The following is a 24431-nucleotide window of genomic DNA, read 5'->3' as shown; positions in this document are numbered from 1 at the left end:
TTCGTTTTTTTTTCTCTTTTTATTTCCATGTTACTAGCTATTTAAAAATAAAAAATAAAATACTGGGAAGGAAACCTTGGCAACGGCAGCCTCGTTGGCACACGGTGGACGGGTAAACAACGCGGATGCCTGTCACCACTTAACCCCACTGGCCGAGCGTCCAATCAGGCTACATTGTTATAAACACGAGGCTGGGATAGGGGCCTTTGGGCCATTTGGGAACCCTGCTCCCCATCCCAGTCTCAAATATGGCAAGATATCTTTAAGTACATTTTTTCCAAAAGTGAATACAAAGCATCCCATACAGAACTGAGATCGATCTCATCGCACACGGTTCAGTGGCACGCCATATGATATTGGCCAAAGTGGTTAATTCACTTGTTTTTTCTTGTTCGAACATGGGAGGAATGCATTGAGTCGGGCGGAAGAGCAGATTTCACCTGCCAAAGTGTGTCAATGGTCGGTAGACAATAGGAGTGGGAGATGGAGAATGTAAGAAAAGAGCTGGATTTCAATGTGGTCCCATCGTGGAAGAGGTACTGTATTGTAGAATCAAAGACCATGAGGGACAAGGATGAAAGGGAAGAGGAAAACAGTCCAGCCTCTACTCTAAAATAACACATGCCCTTCATCTTTAGCTTCCAGACTTAAAACTATACACAGAAAAACAGAGAAAATTTTGTTCAGGTGGGACCAAGCAGCAAGAGCTTATGGGTAAAAGCAGACAGTAATGTCTGTTTGGAAAAAATGAAAGCATTTCATGAAAATATTTCAAGCTACTAGAACCAAATGGGTGTTTACAACTTTTTAAATGAAAGGACAATTTGGGGGAGGTATTTCAAGTCTATTTTATGTCAGATTAATAATGTTAACACAATCTGAGTGTTTACCCAGTAGAGGGTATTTACCCAGTAGAGGCAATTTCAATAACCTACTGGGTACATGTTTGTAAGATTGTGAGAGTTCCCATTCATCCCATTCACACGGCGTCACTATTGGCATCCTTTCAGTCAGCTATTAAAAAAATAACCATGTGCTTTCAAGAAAGCTATTAAAATTTGTGTTCTTGTCAAAACAGTATTTCAATATTAGAAAAGGTCCATTATCTCTTACCATAAATTTCTACTCTTGAAATTTATGAAAAAGGACTAGAAAATAGATCAACCAATGAACAGAAATCAAGTGACTTTTCTCTGTGAAATGGAAGTGAGGAGCAGGCTTGATGGCAGGAGGAGAGAAGAAACAGAAGGGAAGGTAAGAGGTCAAGAAGAGGAGTGTGGGTGGGGAATGGTGGCAAATTGAGATTACTTTTGTTAGATTATCTTTAAAAATGAACTGGATATTTCCCTCTCGGTTGGGACCCCCTTTTGTTCTGTTCAAAATGTTGGACACCTCTGATGGAGGTGTGTGTGTGTGGGGGGAAACACTGGCCTTGGTCTGATGTTGAAGAGAGGGGAAGAGAAAAGAACAAACCAAAACTTCCTTTGCCGTTCTGACCTCCCCCAACCAATTGCCCCACACCCCCTATCCGGACTGAACCTCCGGCTCAAGATGATAAAGTGGAGTCTTTCTGTGTTTGCTGTGCTTGTGGCCGTTGCACCGACTTCTGGCTCTCCACATCTCTAAAATGTTTCTCCACCTGCAGGGGACAAGACCAGTAACATTTTATCCTCAATCAACTTTCTGGTACTGCCATTCCTGTATTCCCTTCAATAGTGAATGAATGGTGGGAAGGCACTCACTATTTTGCGTACGTGACTTAAAGCACTACCCTCTTTGCCTTTGCAGTTCTCCACCTGGTAAGGTGGGGATATGACCACGTCATCCATCACCATGATGTTCTTCTCCTGCCATTTGCAGTCTTTGATGCTACAGAGAGAAGGAAAATGTTTAAGAAAAAAAACCTTCAGTCAGTGTACTGAGGTTAAAGGTTTCAGGTCACACATTTAGACAGATGACTCCATGCAGCAGGTATCGAATGGTGGATAGGTGCATATCGAACAGCAACGATGCTGAAGAAAATATACAAACAAATTAAACAAAAGAGCCCCAGTATTAGAAACAAGAGACGATACTCACGTTTTATGTATAGTCTGGAATAGCTGTTGGCCCTCCACAGAGACTCCAGCACTAATTGCATATGCTTGGGATAACTTGTCTTCCTTTTCCGACCGTGCTCTGTTGGCAAGCTGCAGGCGTGTTGGAAAAGGAGAACCAAAACGTTAGAGCTGTTTACAACTGAGAACCCCAAAAGCCCTTGGAAGTTAAAGTATGTAAAAGGAAAAAGTTATATTTGGCATTGAAAGGAACTTTAAGGAATTTCCGCCCGTTAGCAATACAAATAAATATTAGAAACTGCTTACTGATCATTTTAGTCAAATGTGGAACAGGTGGGTTTTGTTTGATGCCGACCAATGTTGAATGATATGGTGATGGAACATTTCAGTTTTTTTGGGGGCAAGACAATAGCCATTCATTCTTTAAATACACAAACAATCCATTCAGGTTAAACATATGGTTCCGATCAACATGTGAAAGCACCCAAAATTATACAATTCATTGACTCCGTGTTGGGACAGGGATTCCCAATACCAGTCCTGAAAACCAATGGGGTGTGCAGGTTTTTGTTCCAGCCCAGCATAACCACACCTGATTCAACTAGGATAATCAGCTTGCCTAAACAAATTACAGTCTTTAGTCTGACTCAACCAAAATTAGCTGAATCGAGTGAGTAAGTGCAGGACTTATTGATAAAGCTAATGACAAAATGACCAGATGTCCGATGATTCGTCACTACCTGGTATGAGAAGGAGATGTGTCAAGAAGGGTGTGAGGAGTGGTGATTGGCTGGTCTTACCTTGCTGACATTCAGAGATGCTAGTGGAGGAGGAGTTTCAGTGCGGTCATTAATGATGTCCACCTCAGACACGTAGGCTAAGTTAATCAGAACCACGTCACTGACGTTTGCCTTTCCACTGGAGGGGGCGCATTCTGAAAGGGCAGTGGGTCAAGGCAAATAGGCTGTACTACACATTCAGAATGGAGGTCAAATTAGCAGCAGTTAGCATTAGACTAAATATACATGCAGGACCTGTATGTGAGGGAAACAATGGATCAGCTGGAATCATAATTCTATCACTTCTTCCACAAAACATTAGGCTATGCCAGACCTGAGGTAAATCACCAAAATTGTTATGTTATTGAGCTTAGGGAGAAGTCAGAACACACATTCTAAATGGCATACTGCAGCTAGTCACAATAGTGCAATTTAGTCGCTCAATAGTGAACCACTGACCAAATAGGCCTAAGTGAGCACAAAATATGCTACTCTAGTAGAACACAAAATCCAAGCACAGCACCAATCCAACTTTGCCAGGTGTTCTGCTTGGATTTTGATGGAACATCCTCTTTTTCACCCCCCCCCACCCCCTCTATTCTGCCATTCAAGTTCAGCCTCCTCACAACAGAACATCCTGGGATCATGCATCCCCATAACCTAGGAAACAGGTCCAGGGTTCACCACAGCAGTCCAGGAACAGCCTCTTGCCCAAGAAACAATACAGACTGTTACAACCCAGAACAGAAGTTCTAAACATGGGCTAAGCTCAGGACTTAGCAGTCAAACAAACCACCAGCAACTAAGCAAAACTAAGCTCACTCAGAACTTCTCAAAGGAGATGTTAAGAAGCAAGCATTTCAGTTAGTCTACACCTGTTTACGAAGCATGTGACAAATACATTTGATTTGAAGACGGCATGAGGTGTATGCACTCCACCAGCAGATCCCCTTTCAACTCCACTACCTTAAGTGAGGGGACAAAGAGTCCAATGCATCGTTTGTAAGGGAGGAGGTTGGGTACGAACGAGCCACAATTCATCATGTGGTTATCAGAAATACTGTGGAGCGAAAGAGGGCAAATAGCCTACTAGACAGATAAAAAAAATTGGCATACTAAGCACAACTGCCAAGAGTAGCCTTCACGAACACCCAACTGTTATGAAAGCTCAAAGGATACTATCTAGTAGCAGCCTGCTCACTGCCCTTGAGACACGGTTTATAGTCTGGTGACAGACAAAATTCACAGACTGTCTGTGACCTCACACAACAACCGAAGGCAGCACAGAACTTGCCCTTCAACTGATTTCCCGAAAACACCCTCAAACCTGAGCCAAGCTAATTATTTTCCTAATAAAAGCAGGTTGGATATGAGTAAAGGTTTGGGAAGTAGGCCTGTGTCTTTACTATGGTTAGACACATTTTCCCATTAAAAGGCAGACAGAGATAAAGTGCTCAGAGCTGAACTCCGGTTTACAATCCTTCATTTTATGGCTGCTGCACTTCCTCCATAACAGTAATAGAGGGCTGTGGATTTCTTGTCTGACATGACCTTTCAGTGACTCACCAGCCTTAAGGGAAACAACATAACATGCCATGAGGGTATGACTGACTGAAGCTTTATTTACCCCCTGCACTATACTATGCGATTGTGTCACCCTGAAAACATGTCACACTGAGGGCTTCCATAAGCAAACTATCTCAAGTGAATAGGCCTATATGATACACATCTTGAAGAGTGACTTATCCCCTTTGACCTGGGCCTTAGCATTGGGGAAACACCCTCTATGCATCTCACAACATCCACAAAAAAGTAGACTAGATTTAACAACCTTAACATTGTAGATCTGTACTCCGGGCTATTCATCAACTGACATTGATAAAATGCCTCTAATTTAACAAGATCAACTGAGCCTAGTCTGAGGATTCTGAGGCATTACTACCTTCCAGCCAGGTAATAGAGACCTGTTTGACATCCACCGGAACATGAAGGTATGGAATGCACACTGTTGAAATCCACAATGCTGATGCAGTGTGATAACAGCTGACTGACAGACACATACATCACATTCTTTCCCCTGGCTGTGGCTGCAGTTGTTCCACTGTCACAGAGTTGTCTGACTCTGGGCCTTTCTGTCCTATACCAGGAAGAGGTGAAAGATTGGCCCGCACAACCAGGCAAACAGAATTCTTAGTGCTCTGCAATGTATGTCTGTGTGAGCAAATAGTCCAAATCAAATGGCTTACTTAATCTTGCACTTTTCATGACTGTCTATTTCTCTAAGCAGTGCTCTGTGCAGGCCTGAAAAGGAATTTAGCTGGGCTAAAAGCACAAGTTAGTGTGCAAGAGATGTGTATAATACCTCAACTTCACCCAACCTATATTGTATGAGGTCTTCTCCAAATGTTGCCTGTAAAAGAATCCACCTGGCTTTATCCTATCGACATCCCTCATGTCTAAGTTCGTTTTACTCACTGCTTTAGCACACTCCTCCAACCCTGATGTCCTTGCTGTGTCTGAATCCTGGCTTAGGAAGGCCACCAACATTTCTGAGATTTCCATCCCCAACATTTTCCGTCAAGATAGAACTGCCAAAGGAGGAGTTGCAATCTACTGCCTCATTGCCTGCATCTGCTATGAGTCCGCGGTCAAACGACCACCCCTCATCACTGTCAAATGGTCCCTTAACCTGTCTAGGACTGGGGTTCCGCTAGCGGAACAGCCAATGAAAATTGCAGGGCGCCAAATACAAGTCAACAGAAATCTCATAAATCAAATGTCTCAAACATACAAGTATTAGGCACCATTTTAAAGATCAAATTCTCATTAAATCCTGCCACAGTGTCTGATTTCAAAAATGCTTTACAGCGAAAGCGCCACAAAGGATTATGTTAGGTCACCACCAAGTCACAGAAAAACCCAGCCATTTTTCCAGGCAAAGCGAGTCACAAAAAGCACAAAGAGATCGAATTAATCACTAACACTTTGATGATCTTCATCAGATGACACTCATAGAACTTCATGTTACACAATACATGTATGTTTTGTTCAATAAAGTGCATATTTATGTCAATGTAAAATTAGATTTTTGGATGTGTTATGTTCAGTAGTTCAAAAACATGCAGTGATTTTGCAGAGCCACATCAATTCACAGAAATACTCATTATAAATGTTGATGAAAATTCAAGTGTTATGCATGGAACTTCAGATAAACTTCAATGCAACCGCTGTGTCAGATTTAAAAAAAATACTTTACGGAAAAAGCATAGCATGCAATAATCTGAGACGGCGCTCAGAAACAACATTTCTCCGCCATGTTGGAGTCAACAGAAATACGAAATTACATTATAAATAATCCCTTACCTTTGATGATCTTCATCAGAATGCACTCCCAGGAATCCTAGTTCCACAATAAATTGTTGTTTTGTTCGGTAATGTCCATTATTTATGTCCAAGTAGCTACTTTTGTGAGCACGTTTTGTACACATATCCAAACGCTCGTGCAGGTTCAGGCGAACTTCTGACAAACTTCAAAAAGTTATATTACAGGTCGAATAAACTTGTCAAACTGGGTATAGAATCAATCTTTAGGATGTTGTTATCATAAATATTCAATAACGTTCCAACCGGAGAATTCCTTTGTGTCTATAGAAGTACGCAAGTCGATATCATTTGGAATGCGCATGACCAGGACCTGGCTCTCTGCCAGACCACTGACTCAAACAGCTCCCATCCGGCTCAACATCACAGTAGAAGCTTCATTCAACGTTCTACAGACTGTTGACAGACTGTTGACAGTCAAGTGCAAACAGATCCATATCCCACTGGGATTTCAATAGGCGATGAGTTGAAAATCGACCAGCCTCAGAAGTCCCACTTCCTGTTTGGATTTTTACTCAGGTTTTTGCCTGCCATATGAGTTCTGTTATACTCACAGACATCATTCAAACAGTTTCAGAAACTTCAGAGTGTTTTCTATCCAATACTAATATGCATATATTAGCATCTGGGACTAAGTAGGAGGCAGTTCACTCTGGGCATGCTATTCATCGGGGAAAATGCTGCCCCCTATCCATAACAAGTTAAACACTTCTGTGAACAGGCCTTTCTAATTGACCAGGCCCGGGTATCCTTGAAGGATATTGACCTCATCCCGTCAGTAGAGGATGCCTGGTCGTTCTTTAAAAGTAATTTCCTCACCATCTTAAATAAGCATGCCCCTTTCAAAAAATGTAGAACTAAGAACAGATATAGCCCTTGGTTCACTCCAGACTTGACTGCCCTCGACCAGCACAAAAACATCCTGAGGCGGACTGCACTAGCATCGAATAGTCCCCGCGATATGCAACTTTTCAGGGAAGTCAGGAACCAATACACGCAGTCAGTCAGGAAAGAAAAGGCTAGCTTATTCAAACAGAAATGTGCATCCTGTAACTAACTCCCAAAAATTTTTGGGACACTAAAGTCCATGGAGAATAAGAGCACCTCCTCCCAGCTGCCCACTGCACTGAGGCTAGGAAACACGGTCACCACTGATAAATCCACGATAATCGATCATTTCAATAAGCATCTCTACGGCTACCCCAACACCGGCCAACAGCTCTGCACACCCGGCAGCTACATGGCCAAGCCTCTCCAGCTTCTCCTTCACCCAAATCCCGATAGCAGATGTTCTGAAAGAGCTGCAAAACCTGGACCCTTACAAATCAGCTGGGCTAGACAATCTAGACCCTCTCTAAAATTATCCGACGCCATCGTTGCAACCCCTATTACCAGTCTGTTCAACCTCTCGTATCGTCCAAGATCCCTAAAGATTGTAAAGCTGCGGCGGTCATCCCCCTCTTCAAAGGGGGTGACACTCTGGACCCAAACTGTTACAGACCTATATCCATCCTGCCCTGCCTTTCTAAAGTCTTTGAAAGCCTAGTTAATAAAACAGATCACTGACCATTTCGAATCCCATCGTACCTTCTCCGCTATGCAATCCGGTTTCCGAGCTGGTCACGGGTGCACCTCAGCCACGCTCAAGGTATTAAACGATATACCCGCCATTGATCAAAGACAGTACTGTGCAGCCGTCTTCATCGACCTGGCCAAGGCTTTCGACTGTCAATCACCACATTCTTATCGGCAGACTCAACAGCCTTGGTTTCTCAAATGACTGCCTCGCCTGGTTCACCAACTACTTCTCTGATAGAGTTCAGTGTGTCAAATCGGAGGGCCTGTTGTCCGGACCTCTGGCAGTCTCTATGGGGGTGCCACAGGGTTCAATTCTTGGGCCGACTCTCTTCTCTGTATACATCAATGATGTCGCTCTTGCTGCTGCTGATTCTCTGATCCACCTCTACGCAGACGACACCATTCTGTATACTTCTGGCCCTTCTTTGTACACTGTTAAATAACCTCCAGACGAGCTTCAATGCTACACAACTCTCCTTCTGTGGCCTCCAACTGCACTTAAAATGCAAGTAAAACTAAATGCATGCTCTTCAACCGATCACTGCCTGCCTGTCCAGCATCACTACTCTGTACGGTTCTGACTTGGAATATGTGGACAACTACAAATACCTAGGTGTCTGGCTAGACTGTAAACTCTCCTTCCAGACTCACATTTAGCATCTCCAATCCAACACCAGCTAACTTAGCAGCTAACCGATCGCTGCAGCTGTACACAGCCCATCTGTAAATAGCCCATCCAATCTACCTACCTCATCCACATAGTATTTATTTACTTTTTTGCTATTTTCCACACCAGTACTTCTACATCATCTGCACATCTATCACTCCAGTGTTAATTTGCTAAATTGTAATTACTTCGCTACTATACGGCCTATTTATTGCCTTTCCTCCTCACGCCATTTGCACACTGTATATAGACTTTTTCTATTGTGTTATTGACTGTACATTTGTTTTTTCCATGTGTAACTCTGTTGTTTGTGTCGCACTGCTTTGCTTCATCTTGGCCAGGTCGCAGTTGTAAATGAGAACTTACTCTCAACTGGCTTACCTGGTTAAATAAAAGGTCAAATAAAAAAATGGTTATAAAATACAGGTCTGCACATTCACATAACATATTTCACATCTTCCAATATAGCTACAGCTATGAACATGCATATAGCTAACGTTAATGTATTTCTCAAGCCGCTACAAAACACTTGACACGGGTCAAAGTACTTGGGTAGGCAGTTACCTCACTACTAGCTAACGTTAGCTTGTGTAGTTAACCCAAGAACTTGACAGTCACTCCTTTCTAAACTGTCACCGATGAATCCTTGCGTGTCAGTTTCGACAACGTAAGCTAACTTGGGGTGGGTAGCTAGCTACATCATTACATGACTAGCCATCATTAATGTTCTTCAAATAACCATTGTTTTAGAGCATAAGACAATTCTAAGCGTGGTTTGCTAGTTAGCATGCAGCTAGAAAGAGCTAACTGTTACTAAGAATTTGCCAGGCATAACGCCCCTTGGAGCTGCCAGATAGTGATCCATAGTAGGACTGACTGTGCTAACGCTGACCACAATAGCTTGTGTTAGCAAGTTAGCTAGCATAATGGCACAATACCATGCCAACTTCGATAGCTAGCTGGCTAACAACAAACATTAACTCAAGATCATACAGATTCTAAACGTACCATACCTGGCATGAAATAGAAAGTAACAAGGTTTAAAGTAACTGAACGGAACAATATTTAAATCGTGTGGTTAGCTACGTTTTGATCAAGAGTAAGCTAGTTAGCTCCCTAGCTAGTCTCTTGACTACGCTTGCGCGGATCTCAATTTGGCAAGAGCGACCAGTTACCCCCAGGCCCCTTGCAGCCTGGAAGACCACCGATTTAGTGACAACGGAAAATTGTAAAAAGGATACTCAAAGTCAACATCTTGGACTGATAGTCAAAGGCAACGACCTCTCCTTGCAATTGCTGCCCCAAGCAGGTGAGGCAGGAGACATGGCTCCCGACACTGAAATACTCCCCCGGTCCAGGAGCCGCCATCTTCTCCGCCAGGAAACGGGAGCGCCAGATTTACGTAAATATACGCCGTGGCGTCACTGACTATCGATAGGGAATGTTGATGGGCGTGTAATAGATTATCAATCAGTCATGAGGTGGAGAATTGGGCCGCCCAGGGAAGTGTGATCAAAGTTAAACCGATCTGGACCTTTAATTGTCCTGATGTAGTAATATTATATTAGAAGTCCTTCTCGCCACAATTAAAGTCATACGTTTTATCCATGTCAAAGAAATCAATGTCCGACTTGATAACTGGTTGAACCCGGCACGTGTATAACTGCAACCAGTTACCAAGTCCGACTACTAGGCACACTAGCACATGAACAGCTGCAATAGTACTTCAAGATGTTGCAATATTGGTGAGTGGGCCTATGCATAAAAACATTTCGTTAATTCACTCACACTTTTTGGAGACTGAATTTGAGTGTTGCTTTGACCATACACATCCCTCATCACTAGCACAATAGTAAAACATCCAAGCAGTTGGCATTTCACATTCATCTTATTTTTCCACCATAAATGTATATGTGGAGTGGACAGTCCTAAAGATATGCTTTTGACTTGCCTGTTACAAGCCCGATTACCGACTGGGCACAGGTCCCCACCATATAGCATATAAAACATGTCATAAGCCATGACAAAATGTGTACAATTGCAGGAAATTCATTTTAAAACTGAAAACTGAGAAGAAATACTTTAAAATAACCACTCTTATCGACTTTACTATTCAAAGCCATGCATGTTATCCCACAACCAACACTGTAAATGAAATATTTGTACTCCTCTTTGTATTGGAGCAGTGCATCGCTTTATTGAGTTTCAGACAATTAACAGGCCCACTTAAAAAAAAAAGATACTCAAATAGGATGTCACAACATTACAATGAGTAATAAAAAAGGGCTTTAAAATTTACACAAAACCTGAAATAAAACAGTAATCAGACTCAACATTCCCTTTAAGATCCTTGCTAACCCACAAGGTGGCGTTGTGCACAATGCAACTCATGAAAAAAATTCTTAGGGACAGCGATTTTCATCCATAATAGTCACAGTAATAGATTGTTCAAATAGCGTGTATTGCACATGTGTACACATATATGCAGTTATACACGTGAGTAGCAATTAGTATAAACACATTTGTATTGTCGCAACAGGAAAGCATTTGAAAGAACACATGAAATTAAGGAATGTGCTTTGATCAATTCAAAACGTCTGCATTAGTTATGACCAGAAGAGAGAAAGAATATATTTAAAATATAAGGTAAAAGACGGTCACATATTCAAACATCCAACCACAGAAAGTGGAGATTGAAACACCAGCGCAGTGGAAGGACACAATGTAAGAGACACACTTCTCTTTCCAAAGTCAAAAAATATACAATTACTCTTTGAACCTTGATGATCATAGGTCACTACATATACACAACGTATGAAATATCAATAAATATACATTATTTACTGAATAGCAAAATAGTGTGGCAGCAACAATAAAGCTATCTTCAATGGTGGATAAGTCGATATAATTTACACAGACTTGGACGTCTTCCAGTATCTGTTTAGACAGAACATATTTGCATGGTTGCCACTTGTAGTAGTTGTTTTGTCTAAGGCAACACACAAAAACATTCCTCTATTCTGAGTAGACTTTCTTGATTTGAGTGTTGTTTTTTTTGCTGCCCCTCCAACATACCCACAGGAAAAAAGCTCTGACCTCCAAAACACACATCAGTTCAATTAAAGAAAAAGGGTAATCTGTCATATGCCATCTCACCCACGGGACAGCCCAATAACCCTTATATATGCCATACAAGGTGGAGGTACAAAACTATGCACCAAATCTCAAATGGTCAATGATCTACATCAAAACATTACAAAACAAGGTCACAGTAGTCCCATGTACTGCAAGCACCCCCCCACATACACCATAGCCACATGTAAAAGGAAGTAGGAACTGCTGTGTATATTACATATGTGAGTACAGTGGCATCCACCAACAACTTTGCAAGTGAAGAGTGTTTCAATTCCTACCCTGGTGACATGATTGTGACAACACTGTGATTAGAGTTCGGTCAAATGGCGAATGCCTGTTTTTTCTGTGACATCAGGTCACATGTGCTCGGCCTGTGAAGTAGTACCACTGGAGAACAACACAGAAAGAGCAAACCATGGTCGGTATGACAACGGGAGCTATGACGTAAAAGGGGTAGTTCACTCACCATTCAAAGTTTCAGACCTCGAAGGTGCTCTAATGTCAACATGATTCCAAGTCCCACACCATTGGTTAAGTAGATCCAGCTATACCGTGCATTCGGAAAGTATTTAGACACCTTCACTTTTTCCATATTTTGTTACATTACAGCCTTATTATAAAATTGATTAAATAGTTTCCACCCCCCCCCCCCCCTCAATCTACACACAATTCCCCATAATGACAAAGCAAAAACAGGTTCTTGGATTGTACTTTGTTTTTTTACGTAAAAATCACATTTACGTAAGTATTCAGACCCTTTACTCAGAACTTTATTGAATCAACTTTGGCAGCAATTACAGTCTTGAGTATTATTGGGTATGACGGCACAAGCTTGGCACACCTGTATTTGGGGAGTATCTCCCATTCTTCTCTGCAGAGCCTCAAGCTATTTTCAGGTCTCTCCAGATGTTCGATCGGGTTCAAGTCCAGGCTCTGGCTGGGCCACTGAAGGATATTCAGGGACTTGTCCTGAAGCCACTCCTGCATTGTCTTGGCTGTGTGCTTGGAAGGTGAACCTTCACCCCAGCCTGAGGTCCAGCGCACTCTGGAGCAGGTTTTCATCAAGGATCTCTGTACTTTGTTCCGTTCATCTTTCCCTCGATCCTGACTAGTCTCCCAGTCCCTGCCACCAAAAAACATCCCCATAGCATGATGCTGCCACCACCACGCTTCACCGTAGGGATGGTGCCAGGTTTCCTCCAGATGTGACGCTTGGCATTCAAGCCAAAGAGTTCAATCTTGGTTTCATCAGACCAGAGAATCTTGTTTCTCATGGTCTGAGAGTCTTTAGGTGCCTTTTGGCAAACTCCAAGCAGGCTGTCATGTGCCTTTTACTGAGGAGTGGCTTCCGTCTGGCCACTACCATAAAGGCCTGATTGGTGAAGTGCTGCAGAGATGGTTGTCCTTCTGGAAGGTTCTCCCATCTCCACAGAGGAACCATCGGAGGTGACCCCAATTGCTCAGTTCTCCCCCAATTGCTCAGTTTGGCCGGGTGGCCAGCTCTAGAAAGAGTCTTGGTGGTTCCAAACTTATTCCACTTAAGAATGATGGAGGCCACTGTGTTCTTTGGGGACCTTCAATGCTGCAGACATTTTTTGGTACCCTTCCCCAGATCTGTGCCTCGACACAATCCTGTCTCAGAGCTCTACGGACAATTCCTTTGACCTCATGGCTTGGTTTTTGCTCTGACATACACTGTCAACTGTGGGACCTTATATAGACAAAAGTGTGCCTTTCCAAATCATGTCCAATCAATTGAATTTACCACAGGTGGACTCCAATCAAGTTGTAGAAACATCAAGGATGATCAATGAAAACAGGATTCACCTGAGCTCAATTTCGAGTCTCATAGCAAAAGGTCTGAATACTTATGTAAATAAGGTGTTGCTGTTTTTAATTTTAGATACATTTGCAAAAATTCTAAAAAGACCAGTTTTTGCTTGGTCATTATGTGGTATTGTGTGTAGGTTGGTGGGAATTTGTTTTTTAAATACATTTTTAGAATAAGGCTGTAACGTAACAAAATGTGTGTGGGGGGGGGGGGGGAATCAAGGGGTCTGAATACTTCCCGAATGCACTGTACACTTGAATCCCAAATAAATGGGAAAGATGATCTGATTTCAACATTTTAGACAGTGCCAGTGTCCAACTTTCCCATTCATTTGGGATTGGAGCATAACGCTTGATCTACTTGAGATTACAAAATGGAAGAGTCATAGACAAATGACAGGGCTGAAAACCTCTAATAAAACTTACATTTTGGATTGAACTAGGCTAGCCCTTTATGTTTCATATGAAAAAGGGTAACTAGTGAGGGAGTTAGGCGTTGACACCCATTTAACGTTCATGAAAACATCGTCACTGTATAGTTATTACAGTATGTAGATAAGTTCAATATACAGTTGTATGACAAAGGGACAAAAGTACGTTACGATGAGTGGACAGGTAGAGAATTAAATATATGATTACAGGGAAAAACTCTATAGAAATAACCTATTCCTTAATGATAGTTTTTTACCTCAATAAAGAAGACAGATGCAGAAGACTTGGTCAGTGTTTTGTTACATTGCTTGAAATAAAAGAAAATGATCAATGTAGACAAACTCTGCACCACACATTATCTGAGAGTATGCTGGTTAAAGAGACTCTCCGGTACTTTTGGATACTTATTAACCGGTAGTTCTGAAAATTGTGCTAACGAGCAAAAAGTGGCCCCCAACAGTTGTGTATTACGTCACATATGTGCAGATATGTGCACCATGTCATTGATCTCTCTCTGCTGTAGGTGTACCATGTACATTTCGCTAGCTGGCGAGGGGCAGAAGCTCATTGGTTCTACTCAAATTACTAGGGGGTTGGCCCAAGTGGGGGAAAAATATAAGGAAAATGCCGCAGCACAGCATCCAAAAACAGTGGCTTTTAAACTAGGGATTGCGTAGCTAATTGAAGTAAAACAGTAATTCTGCTCATAGATTATGCATGTATGAACTACACATTGACACATCCAGCCCAAAGCGGGAGGTTTAAAAAATACTCCGTAGTCGCCAAAGTTCCAGAGCATGTCTTTAAGGGAGGTGTCGGTTACCATTCTCTAGTAGATATACTTGATTTGTATGAATTCCTCAAGCATGATGATTGTGCTAATTCCCACTGAAAAAATATATATTTTCCAAAGAAATCTTAGTATTTAATTTGTTTGATCATATGTGTCAAGTGCAAACACTTTTCATTGATTGAGAAATATAAATATTGATGACAACAACGGAGACCAGATAAAACAGCACCTGGACACTAAGTCAAACAAAGGGTTTATGACAGCTGACAAGTGGGCAACAGTTTCGAGGGATTGGGGTATTGCAGTGTAAACATCTTAAGTGGTGCGTGCTCATGGTTATTTGCCAAATGAGATCGATCCACATATCACCAAATCACAATTTCTGTTGTCTTTTTTTTTGTGTGGATAAAACAAATGGCACTTAGAAAAAAGGACAAAACATTGATAGCAAAACTAACACGATGTGTGCTTAGAGGTGGCTTTAACATGAAATGTTTTTTGTTTTTTTACTCTTCTCAAATGTAATATTCATATCCAATTTGATTGGATTAACACTTATTGTCATTATTCGTATACATCTTATATTTGACAAATTAAAACGTTTGTTTAAAAAAAAAGTGACCAAGTTCAGTCCTTCCTCTCTAAATAAATGGAAAAACAATGAGTTCGTTATTGAACCGTCTCAGGTTGAGGGGTTTGCCAGAGCAGAACAGGATGCAGTATTTACAAGTGACAGGAAGTGACATAGCAAAATAAGTTGGTCGTTGTAGCGTTCAAATTTCCTCACAATCATACTGTCAGCCGCATATGTACGGGTCGGGATTGATAAAGGACGCAAAAAAACCCTCAGTTGTTAAGGCCACACTGACCTTTGACCTAGAGTATTACACAAACCCAGAAAGAGAGGACATAGGAGAAGAATCCTATCTCTGCTCTCTCTGCGGAGATAGCTAAAATGGTGCATTCTCTGGAGGAAATTAAGGCATTTTGAAAGAAACAAACAAGCAAACAAATATACAAACAAAACAGACATGAGAGTAACAAGTGTGTGGATTTGTCTTTCTGTCCTGTGTTCTGCTAAGTGGTGGTGTAGTTGGTGTTAACAGGGATATTTAATATAAAGGCACCAAGTTCTTCTAAAAACGTCTTTCTCCAGTCTCGTGACCACCACAAGTCTCCCAGTCGCAGCAGCAAGCGTGAGACACAAAGTTTATAATCCAAGCATTATTCCACAAAATCCTTCCTCGTCCAATCCATGGGCTTCCATTGCACCAAGCGGTAAATTTGATTGTGGGTATGCATGTGTCCTTTTTTGATAGTCCAAACAAAGTAGAACAGTAAAACCACCTCAAAATGCATTCTGTCCCATACAAAGTGGAGGGAGCTGAGGCTTCAGGCTGTATTGGAGAGATATGTTGTCTCCTTCAGCCAGTAAGTTCCCCTTGGCAGGATCCACAGCTCGACCTCCACTCCACAACCACAGCTGATATCGGATACAGTGAAAGGAATATACATATCATATATGTTTGTGTGCTTCTTTGAACAGATTATTGAATAGACGCACGAGAATACCAAACGACAGACAAAATAGGAACAGAGGTACGCATGCTCTGAAAGGAAGAGCATTATTCATTGATACAACCCCATTGTTGTTCCGCTGTTGGGAACTTAGTGTGTATAATATAATGCGGGTGTGTTTGAGTGTATTTGTGGCTGTTGAAATATTTTTGCTGCTTGTTGGCTTTTTCAGTTCTAATGTTCCTGAAAAGTATAAAGTATGACAAGAAATGTACAAAGCTTCTCGGGCCTCATAGCCGAGGTACCCTCCTGGATCCACTGCCTTCTGCTTACAAAAAAAGTTTCAAAGAAAAAAGCAAGACACACAGGCTCCTCAAAAGGTCCCGCCTCTTCCTGCTTCTCCACCAATCACGCATATCCGCCGTTGCCCCCTTTAGGTCAGTGTGTGTGTTCCCGCCTCTCCTCTCCCACACACACACTTTAACAAACTCACCTCAGTGAGTTGGAAAGGGAGGCTAACAAGTCCATCATTCCTCAGAAAATGGAAAGAGGTGAGGCGAGAGCTGGAAAGAGGAGAGGATGACAGGAGAAGGCTAGTGCCGAAGGACATGGAGATAAAGGTGTTGCGCTGTCGTAACAACTCTCCGTTTCCTCCTACAAGACAGGCTCCTCTTCCATTGGCTCTTCTGTAGACCTGCAGGTACACCAAATAGGAAGCGGCATGACATTAGCCACTTAAATCATGCCAAAATAAAAGCCCTTGCCAACGAAGGTCGGGCAAAATGTATATGATAAGTCTCAGTGGAACTTCAGGCCCACGGCCTTGTGAATGAATCTGATATCTTAAAAACAGCCATTCCAAAACCACATAAAATCCCCAAAAGAGTGAATGGTGCAGGTGTTTACCTGCTGGTCTCCGTGGAGACGGTGGAAGCGGCGGCCTGCTCAGTATCCACGGTAAGCGATGCCATGGCAGTGACCGTGTCGGCCTCGTCCTTCTCTCTCCGCTGGGCATCCATTAAGGACTGGCCCACCGTGGGAGCCAACCTTTGGAGAGAGCTCCAGTGTTTACCTGCAGGGAGAGAGAGTCGTGTCAGTTTTAAGGGTGACGTGATGCGCAAACACAACTAAGTGCATATGTGCAGGTAAAACACATTGATCATTTTAATTTTAGCGAACTAACTCACTCTGTATCTCGATGACCCTCTCCAGAGAGGCAGCAGCTTTTGGACAGGGCTTCTGTTGCAGGACAGCCTGTGGCAGGGGGTCCAACTGACAGAGAGGGTGAGACGGAGTGTGCGAGAGAGAGTGTCGAGGGAGGGAGAGAGATCGACAGATTGGGATGTAAAAACAAAGAATTTCCTCTGAACAATTACATCCATCTCTACCAAATGGCATGTAGTGTATGTGACATCACGCCACTCTCCCCTCCTATAGCAGATAATGTCATACCTCATCGCCGAGCATGGCCGCCACGCAGGACTCGGAGGCGTCACAGATGGCCGTGAGGTCGTGACCTCCTTCCAGCGCCAGGACCACACGTCCCCCCGCCAGCTTCATTAGCTGCTTGGTGAGGTGGCCGAAACCTGAGGATGGTTCAACACTGTACTGATCCTGTACTGAGTATAATCTGAGTAAATCATGAATTGATGTAAATAGGAGAGGTCTGCACGGGAATTTTAGTTTTGTACAGGTTTATGAAGTAAAGGCCCCATATGATAGGAAATAATTGAAGTACTTCAATATTCCTATGGAGTCTCTGGCTTTTCTTCTAGTGGTTAAGTATTATTCTTCCAGCAGGGGGTAGTAGTGTATATACAATTAGCTGGAGAACCCTCCTATAAAAGCACACACTATGGAAAAGGCTTGGCAGAGAAACTGACACGTAAAGACGGAGTAATGTTCAACTTACATTTAGCAGTGACGTTGTATCCTCCCAGAGGGGACTGGTGGCCCTCCACGGCATCAAACCCAGCGGACACTAGGACCACGTCAGGGGAGAACTCGTTGGCTATGGGCATCACCACCGTCCTGTATAACAGACAAGATGGAGAACGACATTTTAATTTCTTACGTTTCCAAACCATCTGCAAGAACTAAGCAGTGTGCAAATTGCTAAATAAGCAGAGCCTGTTCATATGAATGAAAGATCAGTGCCAATGTTGCTGCTCGTTCAGCTAATGACCAACAGTCTCTTCACCTGAAGGCAGTCAGGTACTCCACGTCCCCCATGGGCGGTTCTACACCCCCTGTCCAAGCGATGTTTGTGTTGAAGCCAACACCAGGTCCAACCCCCACCTCTTCAGGAGCCCCACTGCCGGGGAAGAAGTTTCCATCGTCGTAGCGATGCATGGAAATGTAAAGTACGTTGGGGTCGTTGTAAAAAGCCTGCTGTGTCCCGTTACCATGGTGAATATCCTGGACACAGAGAATGGATATGTGAACAATAATACACGACCAGCATTGATCACATAACGTATGGTATATGTTTTGGTATCATGACAACACTAGCACATAAAGGGCCTCGCTAACAACATATGACCCACTCACCCAGTCCACAATGAGTATCTTGCTCACTCCTAGTTTCTGCTGTAGCAGCTTGGCTGTGATGGCCACTGAGTTGAAGAAGCAGAAGCCCCTGCAGACAAAGACAGACACAAAAGACATCAATTTTTCTTTTATCAGCAGAAACAGGGAGATTGTTTAAGGGCACTGCCCAGTAGCTACTCAAAAGGGACGCTTGTACCAATTATTGTATCAACCATCGCACACGTCATGTCTCTATGGAACTGAAACAAACTCCCTTGAAGCCCCCTAGCCACTCCCCTGCCCCGGCTCTACCCATGATTCCCTGGGTGTACTCACATGGCAGTGGATTCCTCAGCATGATGGCCTGGTGGACGCACCACGGCAAAGCCGTTCTGAAATGGAGAGGAGTGAAACAGTTTGTGAGAAAATGTTGAGTAAGCCTATCCATCAACAAAATCAAGTGATTAAGTGCTTATTGATCAGGGTACTACTGTGTCCACCCATTAACAAACCCACAGGGTATATTGCATGATTATTACATATTGTTCATTTTAAATTAAGGTGTAAGGTTACCCCTGACAACTTTCAATCAAACAGTAGTGGAACGGAGAGAGGCTGGTAATGTTACCTTCAGTTCCCCGGCGGCCACTTTGAAAGCCAGCTCGATGACGCAGCCAACAGCCATTCTGACAGCGCCCGAGGAGTGCATCTCATTCCACACAGTGTCACTGTCCACCTGCAGAGGGCAACAGAGAACACACTCATCCCCACCCTGCTACAATTATTTTAACACTGATAACATGATGACACTGCTGTAGGTGATGTAATGCTCAGCTTTGTGCTGCTTATGTTGAACGAATATCCTACAATTAAATTGCATGACATTTTCTGATACTGTATTATTATCGAATCTCTACCTCTAAATAAAATGCAAATGTAACTCCATTATAAATGGATGGATGGATGACTCACCCCAATGCCTCCACAGGGCAACACAGCATACATCTTCTGACTGATTGGACCTTAAGGAGCCAATCAGGGAGCAAAGGTTAGGTTGTAGTTTAAACAAGTAAAATATACACTATTTAGCTATATTTCAACATTTTATCACACACCTTTTAGCAGGGAGTTCTTTTCCCAAGATGCTCGGGATACAGTGCATTCGAAAAGTATTCAGACCCCTCGACTTTTTGTTAAAGCCTTATTCTAAAATTGATTAAATGTTTTTTATTATCAAGCTACACACAATACCCCCTAATGACTAAGCAAAAACCTTTTTTTTGTCTACATAAGTATTCAAACCCTTTACTTAGTACTTAGTTGAAGCACCTTTGTCAACGATTACAGCCTTGAGTATGACGCTACAAGCTTGGCACACCTGTATTTGGGGAGTTTCTCCCATTCTTCTCTGCAGATCCTCACAAGCTCTGTCAGGTTGGATGGGGAGCGTCGCTGCACAGCTATTTTCAGGTCTCTCCAGAGATGCTCGATCGGGTTCAAGTCCGGGCTCTGGCTGGGCCACTCAGACTTGTCCCAAAGTCACTGCTGCGTTATCTTGGCGGTGTGCTTAGGGTCGTTGTCCTGTTGGAAGGTGAACCATCACCCCAGTCAGATCCTGAGCAGGTTTTCATCAAGGATCTCTGTACTTCGCTCCATTCATCCTTCATCATGTGCCTTTTACTGAGGAGTGGCTTCAGTCTGGCCTCTCTACCATAAAGGCCTGATTGGTGGAGTGCTGATTGGACATGTGGAGTGCTGCAGAGATGGTTGTCCTTCTGGAAGTTTCTCCCATCTCCACAGAGGAACTCTGGAGCTCTGTCAGAGTGACCATCGGGTTGTTGGTCACCTCCCTGACCAAGGCCCTTCTCCGCCAATTGCTCAGTTTGGCCGGGTGGCCAGCTCTAGAAAGAGTCTTGGTGGTTCCAAACTTCTTCCATTTAAGAATGATGCAGGCCACTGTGTTCTTGGGAACCTTCAATGCTGCAGACATTTTTTGGTACCCTTCCCCAGACGTGTGCCTCGACACAATCCTCTCTTGGAGCTCCACGGACAACTCCTTCGACCTCATGGCTTGGTTTTTGCTGACATGCACTGTCAAATATGGGACCTTATATAGACAGGTGTGTGCCTTTCCAAATCATGTCCAATCAATTGAATTTACCACAGGTGGACTCCGTCCAAGTTGTAGAAACATCAAGGATGATCAATGGAAACAGGATGCACCTGAGCTCAGTTGAGTCTCATAGCAAAGGCTCTGAATACTTATGTAAACAAGGTATCTTTTTTTTATACATTTGCAAGTTTCATTATGGAGTATTGTGTGTAGATTGATGAGGAAAATCTTTTAAAATCCATTTTAGAATACGGCTGTAACATAGCATAATGTGGAATAAGTCAAGGGGTCTGAATACTTTCCGAATGCACTGTATAATTGTTTTGTTTTTTTACCATCGATGTCTGCAAGTCCTGTTCTGCTCAGCACCGCACAGAGTGAACTCACTTTGGTGTGTGTGTGTGTGTGTGTGTGTGTGTGTATGTAGTCGACGACTCAGTCGCTGCAGTGCTGTTTTGCAGCTGATCTAGTCACCCCCCCCCTCCCTCCTCTTCTATGAGACCCAGCCTAGCTATGAGTCACCCAGACGGGGGTGGACGGGTGTCTGGGGCCCTTTCCCCTCGACCAGCAGGTCTAAAAATACCCCCCTGCGCCTGTCAGGGGAGCTAAGCCTTCAAACAATCCACCTGACTGCGTGTGAGTGTGTGGGTGGATGGAGGGGAGAGGGGCAGTCACTACTTTCAAGGATGCTTGGGGCAAATCTTGTTTCCACCATTCGAGCAAAATGGCTAGGGAAACACACATGCATGTGTACACACACACAAATATATCATCTGAGGAGTAAAGACATGAAGAGATGAGGTTAGGCACCTAAGAGCTTCTTGCTGTCTAGTTTCTGTCTGTTGAGGGGACTGGTGCCGTACAGCAGTGTGTGGTATTCTGAATGCACAGTCTGGATCTCATCCAACGTGGCCTTCCTCCCCCGAATCCTCTGTACACGGTAAAGGAAAACACACAATACATCAATTTCATTCAGGGTTATGTTGTATTGCTAATTGGGAAGTGATTTTTAAAATGAACTTGAACTAATAATGGATAAAGCTTATTCTCATCTCCACATATAGCTACCACTCTTGTTTAAGTTACTGAGAAGAAATTCTCTTTGGAAATATGGAACGGAGCTGGTCGCCATTCTAGCTGTAGTGTGCAGGGAGCCCTCACCTCACAGCGGCCCAGCAGCCCAGTCTCCTGCAGCCGGGACCACACACTCTGGATGCGGCCGGCGTGCTCTGGGTGGATGTGGGTGTTCCCACACATACACTGGTGCTTCAGCATAAAGGTGTCGTACACCAACCCTGAGATGATAGGAGAGGCAGAGAGAGTGGAGGGAGAGAAAAAGAGTGCAAGAGACAGATGGAAAGAAAGCGATGGCGTGAGAGATAGAGAGAAAGATAAGGGAAAGAAAGAGAGAGAAAGATGGAAAGGAGAAAATGTAGCTTTTCAAGGCAGGGTAGGAAGAAGACCAACCACAGGGCAACCGCTCTTCAACCTCTCTCTCAGAACAAATGGTGACCACACCGTTCATAACCCAGCAGGTCAGAGCATAATAAGACCATCATCTCTAATGGCTTTTTTCATGTTAGGACTGTTGGAGACGTTAATGATTCCATGGTGGAGGATGGCTCAATGTCATCCTGGTTTCATCAGATCCAACCCTGCAGGCTCTCGCTATTATTATTTTCTCTGCTGAAATAATTACGCCCAGGCAGGCTGCTTGCCTCAGCCCTTATTGGACTCAGTACAGGGGCTCCTAAACTTTTTCACTCAGGGGGGCCCCCTTCCAGCATTGGGGAACATCCCGTGCCCCCCCCCCCGCATGTGCAGGCAACCATGTCTATTTAAAGCTTATTTCCTGCAATTCTACATATTTTGCTATTGGTTGCAAAGACAATTTCAGTTTTAAAGCAATTTTTGGGGCAATTGTATACATTTTGCCATGTCTAATGAGTATTCGTGATATTTGAATGACTAAAAAATTACAATAATATCTATGGCCTAAAAAAAAACGAAATAAAAAAACATTAGCTGACAAGTTATAAATAGCTCTAAGGTATGCAATGACTGACATGACGAGAGGAACTGATGATACACTACCCAATTTCGAAATTGCACATTGTGCATTGTACTATTACAACTTTCAAGAGTAAGTTGAAAGCCGGACTGAGTACCTGCCGACCCCTCGCCACGCCCCACAGTTTGGGAACCACTGACTTAGTCAACACATCCTATTCTGCAGGGCCATTTGACCATGGACTGGCTAGGGGAGTGTTTGTTTTCTGAAAGTGTCTTTTCTAAGGCCAATGGCTTTCGTTAGAGTTTAATGGGGATTCATTGCTAAAGCTCTACTATCTACCACTATGACAAAAAAATAGAGATTCGGATAGATAACTAAGTTGAGGCAGTTTCTTTCATATTGTTCAATGGGTCCTGATCGCCTCACTTTGTATGTCATCTGTTCCAAAAACCAAAGAAGCGTACCTGTAGTGAAGAGGTGCTTGATGGGGACCTCACCCATGGGAGCCCCCTTGACGCTGGCAGTGGCAGGGGAGGACTGGGCCCTTCCCAGAGGTCTGTGAGGCATGCCCGAAATGGACAGGGACGCCTGGAACACATTGAGCTGTTGCAGGTGATGCTGGTCGGAAAATCGGGGACAAAATAACAGAGAAATTTTGAATACCAACTAAAGCTTTGAATAATGTCTTTCATCATGAGACACTGCCTGGACTTCAGTGTGAGGGAATGGACTTAGTAAATAAAATCAGCTCTGTGGCATTCATTGTTTACATCAGATAGAAATACTGCAACCTTGAGAGAGAAGTGACATTTCACAATAGCTGCAAACTGAATCTGCCACCTCAGGCCAATGGAACGAGGGGAAAATGGGAGGGAGGTGGAGCTAAATTAAGCCTGTTATAGACTAAACATGGGCCCTGGGTAGAAACCCAAAGGCAAACACGTATCCCCATACGAGCCTCAAAAGGCAGGGCAGGACAAGGACCGAGCCTTCCTAACAGCCAAAAGACTACTCTGACAATTCCCCAGCTGTAAACAGTGGCTGAGCTAACGGGGCTCTGCTTTCTGTCAATGGGAGAAGCACCACACATCCAGACAGGAGCTGTGTGAGCTCTAGGAAAAAACTAACGCGACAGATGCTCCTTCTAACAGATCAAATGACAAGGTTCACGTGCATCTTTTTTTAACTGCGGACGGTTTTGTTTCAAGACCTTGAGATGGGAGCTGAGTTTACACTTGCGGACGCACACACACAGGTCCGGCAGGCCCACACCTTGCTAACCCCTTTTTAAACGAGAGATCCTAAGGCAATGCGGGCTCTCTTATGCGTCTCTCTCACTGTCTTTTCTCTTTCCATCTCTCTTACCATTGCACAGGGCGGCTCAGATCCATTTGTATTCAAGGCACCACAGCAGACAAGTAGAGCAGAGTCAGAGGGGGAAAAAAAAGTTCAGCGGGGAGGCGGTGTGTGTGTGTGTGTGCAGGGAGGGGGGGGGGCCCTTCCGTGTCACTGACTCGAATGCCAAAATAGGTTTTTGAGGATGTCGTCTCTACAGAATAACTGCATACACCCCTGCTCCCTCCCTCCCTATGCCACCCCCCATAC

At 43.5% G+C, this 24431-nt stretch overlaps 2 protein-coding genes across 4 annotated transcripts in view; both read right to left on the bottom strand.

Annotated features, from left to right (window-relative positions):
* On the bottom strand, positions 1–9865 carry LOC139565500 (protein LSM12 homolog A). Its single transcript, XM_071385900.1, has 5 exons — positions 9704–9865; positions 2858–2991; positions 2080–2189; positions 1743–1869; positions 1–1639 (listed from the first exon to the last, which is right to left on the bottom strand). The coding sequence occupies exons 1-5, from the start codon at positions 9828–9830 to the stop codon at positions 1547–1549; spliced, it is 591 nt and encodes a 196-aa protein (XP_071242001.1). The 5' UTR covers positions 9831–9865; the 3' UTR covers positions 1–1546.
* A 768-nt stretch (positions 9866–10633) lies between these two features.
* Positions 10634–24431, bottom strand: part of LOC139565341 (histone deacetylase 5-like) — a 91090-nt gene continuing 77292 nt past the window's right edge. For 2 of the 3 annotated variants that reach the window (XM_071385574.1, XM_071385572.1), the window contains 13 exons: positions 23291–23444; positions 21974–22107; positions 21623–21743; positions 19672–19721; positions 19328–19435; positions 19036–19091; positions 18721–18808; positions 18371–18588; positions 18083–18201; positions 17623–17756; positions 17358–17442; positions 17077–17242; positions 10634–16864 (listed from right to left, as the gene is read on the bottom strand). In XM_071385574.1, the coding sequence (XP_071241675.1) occupies positions 16825–16864; positions 17077–17242; positions 17358–17442; positions 17623–17756; positions 18083–18201; positions 18371–18588; positions 18721–18808; positions 19036–19091; positions 19328–19435; positions 19672–19721; positions 21623–21743; positions 21974–22107; positions 23291–23444 (1473 nt within the window). In that variant the 3' untranslated portion in view covers positions 10634–16824. The remainder of the gene's footprint in view (positions 16865–17076; positions 17243–17357; positions 17443–17622; positions 17757–18082; positions 18202–18370; positions 18589–18720; positions 18809–19035; positions 19092–19327; positions 19436–19671; positions 19722–21622; positions 21744–21973; positions 22108–23290; positions 23445–24431) is intronic. The other variant, XM_071385573.1, reaches the window with a different exon arrangement.

The sequence above is a fragment of the Salvelinus alpinus genome, chromosome 36 (assembly GCF_045679555.1).
Source record: "Salvelinus alpinus chromosome 36, SLU_Salpinus.1, whole genome shotgun sequence".
Classification (NCBI taxonomy): domain Eukaryota; kingdom Metazoa; phylum Chordata; class Actinopteri; order Salmoniformes; family Salmonidae; genus Salvelinus; species Salvelinus alpinus.
The sequence above is the reverse complement of the archived record's forward strand: the minus strand, read 5'-3'. Positions and strand labels throughout refer to the sequence as shown.

Excerpts from the sequence above, each read along its gene's own strand:
- LOC139565500 (XM_071385900.1), bottom strand. The coding sequence starts at position 9,830 with ATGGCGGCTCCTGGACCGGGGGAGTATTTCAGTGTCGGGAGCCATGTC. Across the intron at positions 2,992-9,703 it reads GTCCAAGATGTTGACTTTGA|AATGCGCCCCCTCCAGTGGA; the intron begins GTATCCTTTTTA and ends CTGCCCTTTCAG. Across the intron at positions 1,640-1,742 it reads TAAGTCACGTACGCAAAATA|GTGGAGAAACATTTTAGAGA; the intron begins GTGAGTGCCTTC and ends TGTCCCCTGCAG.